Source organism: Ochotona curzoniae, unplaced genomic scaffold (genome assembly GCF_017591425.1).
Source record: "Ochotona curzoniae isolate NIBS_2020 unplaced genomic scaffold, NIBS_Ocur_1.0 scaffold_2453, whole genome shotgun sequence".
NCBI classification, from domain to species: Eukaryota; Metazoa; Chordata; class Mammalia; order Lagomorpha; family Ochotonidae; genus Ochotona; species Ochotona curzoniae.
In genome coordinates, this window is record NW_024467094.1 from 7,349,581 (window position 1) to 7,361,530 (window position 11,950).

The 11,950-nt window shown below is 53.6% G+C and overlaps 1 protein-coding gene across 3 annotated transcripts; it reads left to right on the top strand.

The window, feature by feature from the left end:
• Positions 1-673: 673 nt before the first annotated feature.
• On the top strand, positions 674-6,034 carry KCNAB3 (potassium voltage-gated channel subfamily A regulatory beta subunit 3). 3 transcript variants are annotated; one of them, XM_041000696.1, is made up of 15 exons: positions 674-778; positions 830-915; positions 2,159-2,202; positions 2,292-2,329; positions 2,483-2,562; positions 3,730-3,774; positions 3,886-3,930; positions 4,114-4,157; positions 4,345-4,431; positions 4,693-4,778; positions 4,881-5,001; positions 5,094-5,188; positions 5,273-5,393; positions 5,541-5,629; positions 5,902-6,034. In XM_041000696.1, the coding sequence occupies exons 1-15, from the start codon at positions 674-676 to the stop codon at positions 5,977-5,979; spliced, it is 1,164 nt and encodes a 387-aa protein (XP_040856630.1). In that variant the 3' UTR covers positions 5,980-6,034. The 3 variants fall into 3 exon arrangements, with proteins under 3 accessions (XP_040856630.1, XP_040856629.1, XP_040856632.1); XM_041000695.1 differs by having other exon boundaries at positions 674-915; XM_041000698.1 differs by lacking the exon at positions 4,345-4,431.
• The last annotated feature ends 5,916 nt before the right edge of the window (positions 6,035-11,950 follow it).

Here is an 11,950-nt window from a genome sequence, read left to right on the forward strand (position 1 = left end):
TGCCTGGTCCCTCCACAATCCTAACAATCACAGTGTGTCCAAGCCTTAGCATATGTCCCTTAGTGGACAAAAATCCCTCCCAACCCATCGAGAGCCCCTGGACAAAGGGAAAGCTGACCTGCCTAGGGTCCCCCAAGGTGTGGTGAGGACCCAGCTAGGAACTGCCCCTCCGAGCATCCACAGGAGGGGCTCATGCAGATAAGCTGTGGGTCCCGGGCAGGCGGCTCTATGCAGATGAGGGGGCGGCGCCTGCATGTTGATGAGCTGGGCCAGCTGCAGACGCGGCTGGCAGCCCGGCGGGTCCTGCTGCGGTTCGGGCAGAAGTGGCATCCTTCTGCTGCCACCACCCCCCACACCGCCCGTTGCTGAGTTCCTACCCTCCGAGGACGGCCCCCGACCTTCACCCCCTTCCTCCCTGCGCCAGCGCCCCCTTATTTGAATTTCTCTACTCCTGGGCGCCCCTCACCACCACCGCGTTTCTCGGCTCCCGCCTCAAACCCCGCGACCTCCAACAGTCCGCCCCCGCGGGCCTGATCTAACTGGCGGCTCCCCGCCGCAGCCTCCCCGGCCCTCCCGCTCTCTGCCGAGCTCGCACCACGCCGCCTCACCGGGCGTCCGTCCGCGGGCTCCCCTGGTCCCCTCGGAGCCCCCTCCCCCGCCCTGGCCGGCCGGCATGCAGGTGTCTATCGCTTGCACCGAGCAGAACCTTCGCAGCCGGAGCAGCGAAGACCGTCTGTGCGGACCCCGGCCTGGCCCCGGGGGCGGTAATGGCGGGCCGGTCGGTGGGGGACACGGGAATCCGCCAGGCAGTGGAGGGCCGGGCCCTAAGGCCCGAGTGGCACTGGTCCCTCGACCCCCAGCGCCCGCTGGGGCCCTCCGAGAGAGCACCGGCCGAGGCACTGGCATGAAGTACAGGTATGGGGAGCTGGGGGAGGGCACCGGGCAGCCCGCCCTGTTCGGCACTACTGGGAGCTTCCTGGGATGGCCACCAAGACCCCTTCAAACTTCTGGAAGATCTGGGTTCAGTCTCTTGTTCCTGTCTGGGGCACTGTCTGACCTGATCCCCTCTTTGAGTCTCTCCCTGTGAGAAAATTAAGTTTATCAAGATTGATTAGGACCAGTCAGACTTTAGGATGCCCGGAGCCACTGTCAGTACCCCTAGGAAGACTAGGGATTTGCCCCTTCTCCAGGCTGTACCTGCTCCCCCACCTCCAGTGGAATGTCCTTGGGTCATGTCCTGGGGACTGGAGGGAGGAAAACAGCTTCTCCCTCAGGCTGCAGGCTCAGGGCACCTGACCCAGATACTGCCCTACCTGCCCCAAGGGCCCAGCCTTTGGGCTGGGGAGAAGGAAAGATCGCAGCTTTCATCCCCACACACAACCATGGAGGGCCAGAGGCTGGTGGAGAAGGTGCTGGAAAATGTTACCACTTTATCCCAGGGGACTGGCTGGCTAGGGTTCCTTGAAGCTCACTGTGAGGGGAAGGTGGGAGGGTAGGAGGAGGGGGCTTCTATGTGGGAGTGAGCCAAGGTCACTGCGCTGACCTAGCTGTGGCACCCGAGGAATCAAATCCCCTCCATGTGATGGCCATGACTAGGGAGCTGAACCCACCACTGTCCAAATAGGGGCTCCCTGGTTCTGAGCCAACAGCAGCAGGGGCAGAACCAGCAGTCAGTCATACTCCCCACTAGACTCCTATCTGCCAAGCCAGGGACCCTTGCCTGAGTGCCTGAAATTGAGCTTGATTTGATTTACCTCTTCCACACTGGCATTGCCCTTTAGCTTAGCATTTTCTCTCTCTCATAAATTCACCACATCCAGCCAAATTCTTCCCAGCCCACCCCCTCCCACATCCCAGAGATGACGCAAATTCAGACAAGACCTCACCCATCAGACAGACCACAGAGCACACCTGCAGTGTGATGGGAGGAAACGAAGACCGGACAACGGCTCCAGCAGGAGGCACATATCTGCTCGTTTATTCCGTCAACACTATCCCCAGGGCCGCGAGTACGTCACTGCCCCACAACACAGGCAGGCCTGCTGGATCTAGTTCCTTAGGACTAGGGCATCCTGAAGACAGGAAGGACAGGAGCTGGGGCTACCTCTCTAGGTCCCAAACGGGCTCCTCCCCTTCTTGCTGCTTCTGTATTCTGCAGGAACCTGGGGAAGTCTGGTCTGCGGGTGTCCTGTCTTGGCCTGGGTGAGTTGCAGTAGGAATTTGGGGAAGGGACTTTTTTTCTTTGGTCTGGCCCCTGAGGTTCTCATGGGCCTGGCTTCTCCTTTTTGCAGGTACCTGGGTCACATTTGGGTCTCAAATCTCAGACGAGGTATAAGTGAGAAGACCTAAGAAGGGCTGGTTGGTGGGTGGTGGTGACAGAACCAGAAAAAGTGGGATATAGATCTGCCCTGGCAATGAGCATGGGGAAGGAGGTGATGGAGGGGTAAGTGGTTGACCTTCACCTCTTCTCTCACTTCCCTAGACGGCAGAGGATGTGCTGACATTAGCTTACGAGCATGGCATAAACCTGTTTGACACTGCCGAGGTGTACGCGGCAGGAAAGTAAGAACTGGCTGGAAGGTTGGCACAACACCAGCGCGTCTTCATTTTTCCCCCTGGAGAACCTTGGGAATTCTGAGACCACTCCATTGCAATCTTTTAGCCTAGGGGCACCCAAAGCACTCTGGGAGTTGTAGGTTCAGCCTCTGTACCTTTCTGACTTAGAGGTCCCCGGGCATCCAGTGTAGTCACAATAAATAGCAAATGTCCTGAGCATCAACAAAGAATGACTACATGAGGACTACAAGGTTGAGTTTTCAAGTACTGCATGCCTCATCACACATCTGTGACTTCGCCCTTGGGGCAGCCAAGCCCTGGGATAGGCTTGGACTAGGAGGGAAGCAGAGAACAACTGGCCAACACCTCTGCTCATCTGCAGGATTTGGCTCAAAAAGTTCTTCCAGGAAGCCTTGCTCAACTCCCCCAAACTGGCCTTCACCCCTTAGGAGCCCCCTAACACGTGATACTGACTTTGATGCACAATTGTTTGCTCATGATGCTATTATTCCCTGCCTAACTCAGAGGTCCCTCCTTCCCTGGAATATGTCTTGCCCTTCCCCCAAGTACCTAGCTGTAGCCCATCAAAGAATAGTCATGCTTCGGTAATGAAATCCACATGTTTCCCAAAATGTGCATATGCTGAGTGGTTAAACAAACCAGGAAGATACAATGATTGATAGTCACAGTCTAACGATTCAGGGCTCATCACGGTTAGCTCCTAATTGCATGCTAAAGAATGTGTCCCCAATTCTGTTGAAGCTGACAGGCAGAAATGACCACAGCCTGCGGTGGTCAGAAGACATTTCATGCCTGATGTATAATCCAAACAGCATGGAGGAGGATGGGTGGGATTTTTGCAGAGGCTCCCAGCTGAGGAAAGCAGTGTCCTCCCTAGCACCCTTTCCCCCTCCAGTCCCTGCCTCTCCCCTCAACCTACTGCAGCCCGTTAACACCCCAGCATGGCTTGGACCACAGCTGATACACATCAGCTGTTTAAGTGAAGGAAGGAAAACCAAATCACTGACCACAGCCCTCGTTGTGGGATGGCACTGAGACTACATGGGCTCCTGCTTTCGCTCCACCTCCCGAGAGGAACAAGGGGACAGCGGGGAGGGAAGGAACTGAGCCTGCTTGGAGGGGGTCAGTGCCTCTGCCATGTCTTTCTTCCAGAGCTGAAAGAACCCTGGGCAACATCCTCAAAAGTAAAGGTTGGAGGTGAGATAATGGTGGGGACGGGGGCCTGGGTGTCAGGGGATGCTGGGCACACAGTTATCCAAAACTCTGAATTGCTGCTTCTGCCATTTATTATTATTTTTTTTCTCCCAGGAGATCAAGCTATGTCATCACTACCAAGATTTTTTGGGGAGGACAGTAAGTGACTGGCCCACTAGGATCAGGATGGAGCCCTACAAAGCAAGTGCATGCCTGGGAGTTGGGACAGCTGTCCCTCACCTGCTACCACTCAGGTCCACATCCTTCCCCGTGGCTCCAGGCCAGCCCTGGTCCTCTATATTCTTTGTCCCCTCTTATCTTTCACCTAGTCTTTTTCTACAGGGCAGAAACCGAACGGGGCTTGAGCCGCAAACACATCATTGAGGGTAAATTTAGGGGTTGGGGAGTTGATGAGGCTGGATCTGGAAGCCTGAAGGGAACTGAGAATGTTCTCAGAATCCCTGGGATAGAGGTCTGGCATGGGGTTGCAGAGGGTGCATAAGGGGGTAAGGGCTGAATTCTTGGTAAATGGAACTGTCAAGTTGCTCTTTCTCTCCTCACTCCAACCTGCAGGTTTGCGTGGGTCCCTGGAACGCCTCCAGCTGGACTACGTGGACATTGTCTTTGCCAATCGCTCAGATCCCAATAGTCCCATGGAGGGTAAAAGCTGCATCCCCTAAACCTGGCAGTCCTTCCAAGCTCAGCAATTCTACCAGCCCATGGCAGCAAGGCCAACCCCTTCCCAGAGCCCCCTGGTAGAGGTGCAGCCTCTCACCCCAACTTAGATGGGAGGCGGGGCAAAGAAAAGATGTGAACCACAGAGTTGTCCTGGATTTGGGCAGGGCAGGAGGGAGAGGGAGGCTGCAGCTCTGAAAGCCCAGGGCTCAGGAATGAGGTATTCCTTCTCCTCCATGTGCCTAGAGATTGTGCGAGCCATGACCTATGTCATCAACCAGGGCTTGGCCCTGTACTGGGGCACATCCCGATGGGGGGCTACGGAAATCATGGTGAGTGTGCTAATTGCCCCTCCCCTGTTCCATACCATCCTAGGTTCCCACTGCCCACATAACCCACTCTGACTCCATCTCTCCCCCACCACCCAACCCTAGGAGGCCTACTCCATGGCCAGACAGTTTAATCTGATCCCTCCAGTATGTGAGCAAGCCGAGAATCACTTCTTTCAGAGGGAGAAGGTGGAGATGCAGCTGCCAGAGCTCTACCACAAGATTGGTTTGCAGCTCTTTCATCCCTGCTTTTCCCTCTGCGCCCCCTCCCTGCAGCCGTGGTCCCCTCCTTCACACCCTGTTCCCTCTTCCTCTTAGGTGTGGGCTCTGTCACCTGGTCCCCTCTAGCCTGTGGCCTCATTACCAGCAAGTACGATGGGCGGGTCCCAGATTCTTGCAGGGCCGGCTTCAAGGTGCGATTTGGGCGGCTGTGTGTTGAGTGGGAGGGTGGGAGGGGGGTGTGAAATGTCTTGTGCTGATTTCTCCGTGGCCTCCAGGGCTACCAGTGGCTCAAGGACAGAGTGCACAGTGAGGAGGGCAAGAAGCAACAAGCCAAAGTGTTGGACCTCCTCCCCATTGCCAACCAGCTGGGCTGCACTGCGGCACAGCTGGCTATCGGTGAGACAGGGCCAGCCTGGCCCCTGCCTGCTTGCAACCCTACCCTGAGTCCCAGTGGTCTCAAGAGAAGACCCTTTTCTTCTAGCACTACCAAAGCCTGTGCGCTTCCTGTTCCCATCAGTTCTGTATTTTCTCTTTTGGCTTCAGCCTGGTGTCTCCGCAGTGAGGGGGTCAGCTCCGTCTTGCTGGGGGTGTCAAATGCAGAACAGCTGATAGAACACCTAGGCGCCCTGCAGGTGAGTCGATGACAGGCCAGAGCCCATCTGTCCACTTTCCCAGAAGTCACGGCCTTGCTGTGCTGTCCAATTCAGGATGACCGTGGGGGGGTCATCCACTACAAAGCCATCACTTGGCTGGCGACCAGGGATGACAGATGCACAGCCGCCACTCCCTCCTTGCCAGCTGGTTCCGCTGTGGTGCCTCCCTCGGTCCTCAAGCCCCTTGCCCTTTCTGGTGACCCTGCATATACTGCCCTCTCACCCCCCATCCGCCCCCTTCTGTTCTGCAGGTGCTCAGCCACCTGACTCCGCAGACAGTGACGGAGATCGACGTGCTCCTGGGGAACAAACCACACCCCAAGAAATAGTCCGACGGGGGCATGGGGAACCAGCCAGGAGGCTCAGGGTCACAGCCCTCCTCTGCCTGAGAACCCCACAACAGCCACTCTCCCGCCCGCCCCCGGCAGCGGCCCGGAGCCAGGGTCGCCCCGCCCACCAAGTCCCGGCCAAGTAGCAAAACGCATGACGAATAAAGCCATATCCTCCCGCAGCCGGGCTGCAGAGAGAAAGTAGTCCGCCGTCCACCCCCCGCCACCACCCCACCCCCCCGCAACCGCTGCACCTTTAGGCCTTCTTGCTAATTCCGGGCTTGAGCTATGGGCCTCTTCTCTTCCACTTGGTCTCACTCCTTTCTCTCAACCTCCTGTTGCCGAGACCCAGGGAGGAGAAGGAAAAAAAAAACAAAAAACACATTAGGTGTAACAAATACGTAGGGTACCCCAAAAGTGGCCCTTAAGATGATCTCCAGGGGCAATAACTTAATGAGCGAGCTGTGACATCAGCTGGGACCTAGGAAGGGGAGCTCCGGGGTTGTTCAGCGTGCAGGAAGCCAGGCTGGTCCTGGCCGGAACTGAACCAATGGCGCCCCTTGTTCTTGTGTAGAGCTGAGGTTCAAGGCTACAGCACCCTGCTCATGGCCGAGAAGAGGCCACAGCAGACAGCTTTGGCCAGGGTGGGTTCTGGCACAATGGGAACTGCGCTCCGCAGCCTGTGGGTCAGGCCAGAGGCACAGGGCTGATACAGATGACTCAGGCACGGACTCTGAAGTCCAGAGCAGGATTTTCTGTTTGGCAGTGGAGGATGGCAGCCTTCCTCCTGCAATAATCCTAAAGCAATAACGATGACCCCTCTTCTGTAAGACTTCCCAGGGAACTGTAAATAAAACCTCAGCTTGATCCTCGCATGTCTGAAGTGTGTGTGGTGGTGGGGTTACTGGGTCACTTGTGGCAGGCTCTTTGGCCCCGACCACTAAAATTCTCCTAATTTCTCTGCGTTGCTCGCTCACCTCCATGATCTGGCTGCTTCACCCTTCCCCAGTGACCTGCCTCCTGGTCAATAGCTCATCAAGAACCCAGGCACAGAGGCTTTGTTTTTTGTTTTGTTTTTCCTTCGGTGGTTAAAATTCTCAGAACTCTGAGATTTGGCTCCTCTGGAAGGATCCAGCTGACACCTGGCTTCGGTTGCTGCTTATTCCTCAGCCTTACTTCTTAGTCCCATCAGCCAGACACCCATACCTGTGCCCAGGAGCTGCCTGTGTAGTTCACTTGTGGCTGAGCTGGAGATGCTGTTCAGAGCTTGAGGCTTCGGGACTTGCAGGAGAGGAGAAGACTGGTTTTCTGATGAAGAGACATGGACAGGGAAAGGTTTATTTATTTATTTACAAATATTTATTATTATCATATTTTTGGAAAGACAGATAAACAGAGAGAAAGATCTTCCATCCATGGGTTTATTCCCCAAGTGGCCGGAATAGCGGCAGCTGAGTTGATACAGAGCTAAGAGCTTCTTCTAGGTCTCCCGATCTCCCAAGGCTTTGGGCCATGCTCCACTGCTTTCCCAGGCCATAAGCAAGGAGCTGGAAAGGAAGTGGAGCAGCTGGGACATGAATTGGCACATATATATGGGATCCTAGCACTTACAAAGTGAGGATTGAGCCATCGAGTCATTATGTTGGGCCTGAAGATTTAAAAAAATATTTAAGCATCTGAAAGATCAGGTATGAGGTTGGCAATAAAGCATGGGAATGGAGCTGGGTCAGAGCCCACTCCCCTCCCCAGAAGACTCAGATCTCTGGGGGAGGAAAATAACAACCTGTAAAAGTCACAGGGGGTGGAGGCAGAGCCTCGCCTCCCTTAAATACAGCCTCACTGTCTCCCTGCCACCGAGCCCAACCCTCCTTGGTGCGGGAAGCGGGGAGAACAGGGGAAACCGATTTCCAAAAAGTCAGCAGTGTGCCATATACTGGATTAGCAACCAACCAGATCAGCTTGTAGGGCCCGCACTCCTCTCATCTCCCACTCATTTAGGAAGCAAAGAAGTAAAAATGCATGACTAAACCATGATTAGTTATTCTGTAGCAAATACACATGAGCTTATCAATTCAAATAGTATTCTCTTTAAATAGTTCCCTGGGAGGATTACACACTTTGATGCTGCCTCTCCCCTCCCACCTCTACCTTGCATAAAATATTTTACAAGGTCCTTCTTGAATTACCTGCCTCTGAAGAAAAAAAAAAATCTTTCCTTTACTGTCACACCCCCTTGACATTTAAACATTTGCCCTACTTACCATTCACCTCACTCATATTATTTAACAAGTATTTGTTTATTGAGTTGGATTATAGTGTGACACAGGAATTAAGTGGTGGTGGGGGGAGGGAAACGAAACAGAAAAACCATACAGGTGACTGATGGGAAAGAACACCACATAAACACCAAATTACACTGTCATTTGTCCAGAGTCCAGTCCAGGGTTTATGTGAGATGAGGAGGCTGCGGCAAACACTGAAGGCTGTAAGGGTGTTAAGGTGAGAACAAGAGAGTTGAGGCCAGAGCCCACGCAAAGGCCATGTGGCTTGGGGGAGCTGAAAATCCACAAGACTTCACAGGTGCTTTACAATTTTTTTTTTAAAAGATTTATTTTATTTTTATCGGAAAGGCGGATACACAGAGAGGAAAGACAGGAAGATCTTCCGTCCGATGTTTCACTCCCCAAGTGAGCGCAACGGCTGATGTGATCCGAAGCCAGGAGCCTCTTCCGGGTCTCCCACGCTGGTGCAGGGTCCCAAGCTTTGGGCTGTCCTCGACTGCTCACCCGGGCCACAGGCAGGGAGCTGGAAGGGAAGCGGGGCTGCCGGGATTAGAACCAGTGCCCATATGGGATCCCAGGCGTGCAAGGCGAGGACCTTAATCACTGCGCCACCACGCCGGGCCCACTTTAGAATTTTTTAAATTATTTATGTTTTATTGGAAAGATAGATATACAGAGAGAAGGAGAGAAAGAAAGATCTTCCATCTGATTATTCACTCCCCAAGTGGCTTCAACAGCCAGAGCTGAGCTAATCCGATCTGAAGCCAGGAGTCAGGAACTTCTTCCAGGTCTCCCACGCGGGTACAGGATCCCAAGGCATTGGGCCACCCTCCACTGCTTCCTCAGGCCACACAGGGAGCTGGATGGGAAGTAAAGTGGTTTGGACTGGAACCAGCAACCATATGGGATCTGGTGCTTGCAAAGTGAGGATTTAGCCACTGAGCTGAAACCTTTAGAATGTTATCTTTTAAAAAATGTATTTATTTGCAAGGAAATGTTACAGAGAGAGATCTTTCATCTGCTGGTTCACTCCCCAAATGGCTGCAGTGGCTGTCTTCCATATGAGTGGCAGGGTCCAAGCACTAGGGCCATCTTTGACTGCTTTCCCAGGTGCGTTAGCAGGGAGCTGGATCAGAGGTAGAGCAGCCAGAACTCAAACTGATGAACATATGGGATACTGCTAATGCTGTAACCAGTGGCCTTACCAGATACACCATGGCACCAGCCCCTAGAATAGTATCTTTATTATCCTAAATGCTCTTTATCAATTATGTGTGCACACACTACAAACTGTCTTAACACGGAAAGGCTTTAAAAAATAAATAAAAGTTTAGGCCCAGCACGGTGGCCGAGTGGCTAAAGTCCTCACCTTGAACACGTCCAGGATCCCATATGGGCGCCGGTTCTAATCCCGGCAGCTCCACTTCCCATGCAGCTCCCTGCCTGTGGCCTGGGAAAGCAGTTGAGAATGGCCAAAAGCCTTGGGACCCTGCACCCATGTGGGAGACCCGGAAGAGCTCCTGGCTCCTGATCGGCACAGCACTGGCCATTGTGGTCACTTGGGGAGTAAACCATCAGACGGAACATCTTCCTCTGTGTCTCTCCTTCTCTCTGTATATCCGACTTTGTAATAAAAATAAATAAATCTTTAAAAAAATAAATAAAAATTAACGGAATGGCTTGAAGCAACTTGTAAAACAACACCTTCCTTTCCTCTCATTTCTGTAGAGTTGGCCTGGAATTCTTCAGTTATTTTCACCTGGCCTGTGTTCAGCTGGCAGACCGTCTGAGCAGGGACATTCGGTCTGGCCTCCCCAGCCTGCTTGGCAGTTAGTGCTGGCCACTGAATGAATGCTTCTAATCCCCATGTGTCCTCAGTCATCCCCGCCCCCCATGCTGTCTTCAGGGCAGGTGTGTGTGTGTTTTTTTGGTTTGGAAACAGATCATCAGTTTGAGTTTATCTCGAAGATAAACCAGAAAAGCCGTGGAACAAACAATGGGAACTACAAGCCCAAAAGTTAGAGGAGGCCTTGGTTGTTCAATTCTTTGGCAGCATTTACATCACCAGATATACCTGAAAAGTGTTCTCACCAATTGACGATATTAAAAGAGCAATGTCATACGGGGAGGAGACAGTTTAGAATTAGGACAGATCACTGTGCATGACAAGCTTTTGTGGAGTGGACAGAAAGACAAAAGCCCCGAGATGTTGGCTTTCAAATAATTACCCACCACTGCATGAATGAAAAGTTTCCCTCTGGGAAATCAATTCTGTTGCCCGTTAAAGCCAGTGCATGCCATGGGAGCAGAGAAGCCCACGTTGTATTGTTCTAGAGAGAGACCTGGGGAGAAGATGCTGGGTTCTGACAATGAGTGCACACATGAACTGGGAAGGAACAAATGCTGTGTGCATCCTAGACCCTATTTTAAGGGTCTAGAAGCTCATGCTGTCCTGGCCAGAAAAAAAAAAAATAGCTCCTTCACCAGTGGCAGAGGCAAATATTTGACCCTGAGCCAGCTGGTTCCAGATTATGTCTGAGTCCACCAGCACCTGTGGGTGTGTCCCCAGGAGGGAATGAGGGCTCTGAGTCCCATGTCCTGTTTACCTGTGGGGGAAGTCAGACCCTGAGTCACAAGTCATATGCTGGGATGCCTTGCAGGAGCCATCACTGTGTGTGGGTGTGCAGGCCGCCAGAATGGGAAGATTCCCAGCATTCCCATCCCTGCTCTGGAACCCAAGGCCCTCCTTGGGTTTAGATGTCAGGTGAGGAGGGAATGAAATTTGGAAGAATGAAATTTGGGGAGCCAGCCTTACAACACAGGTCATGTATAAGAATCATAAGCAAGGGGGAGAGGGGCACAATGGCTCAGCTAGCTAATTCTCCACCTGCAGGTGCCAGCATCCCATATGGGCACTGGTTCGTGTCCCAGATGCTCCACTTCCTATCCAGCTCTCTTCTTGTGGCTTGGGAAAGCAGCAGAAGATGGTCCAAAGCTTTGGGACCCTGTACCTGCATGGGAGGCCTGGAAGAAGCTCCTTCTTGGCTTTGTATAGGCTCAGCTCTGGCTGTTGTGGAATCTGAGGTGTGAACCAGTGGATGGAAGATCTTTCTGTCTCTCCTTCTCTCTGTAAATCAGCCTTTCCAATAAAAAAAAAAAATCATAAGCAGAACAGCAGTTGGGCAGGATAGCTTGGGCCGCCAGGGAGCCCACTAACAGCTGGGGCAGTGTAACCGGTCCAGGAAGCTGCCTGGGTGGAGTTGTGAACCTGTGAGCAGTGAACAAACAGAACGAGGGGCTTTAGAGCCCTGAGTGGCTGGGGGACCTGGAGATAGGCACAGGATGGAGTCCTGTGGTACTGATGCTAGGCTGGGGTTTGAAAGAAGATGTGAAGGGAAGAAGGGTCGGGGGTCTCTTCAGGGTCCTGGTCCCAGCACAGCCCTCTGGGCTGTCTGCTGTGCTCCACCATCACTGGCATTCCAGCCCTCGCCTCCACCGCCCCCACGCGTGCCGCCGGTGGGAGCGGCCCGCCAGTCGCGTGATGCCTCCAGGGTTGGGCCCCACTATAAAAAGGGGCAAGAAGCCGCGGCGCCGGCCCCAAGAACCCCAGGATACAAGAGGGCCCGGTCGTTCTTGTCCACCGCGCAGAGCGCGCTAGCAACGCCTTCGCGTCCTCCTCGACGGGCGCC

Coding starts and splice junctions, on each gene's coding strand:
- KCNAB3 (XM_041000695.1), top strand. CDS start 674: ATGCAGGTGTCTATCGCTTGCACCGAGCAGAACCTTCGCAGCCGGAGC. Junction 2,563..3,729: donor GAGGTGTACGCGGCAGGAAA/GTAAGAACTGGC, acceptor TCTTTCTTCCAG/AGCTGAAAGAACCCTGGGCA. Junction 3,775..3,885: donor CTCAAAAGTAAAGGTTGGAG/GTGAGATAATGG, acceptor TTTTTCTCCCAG/GAGATCAAGCTATGTCATCA.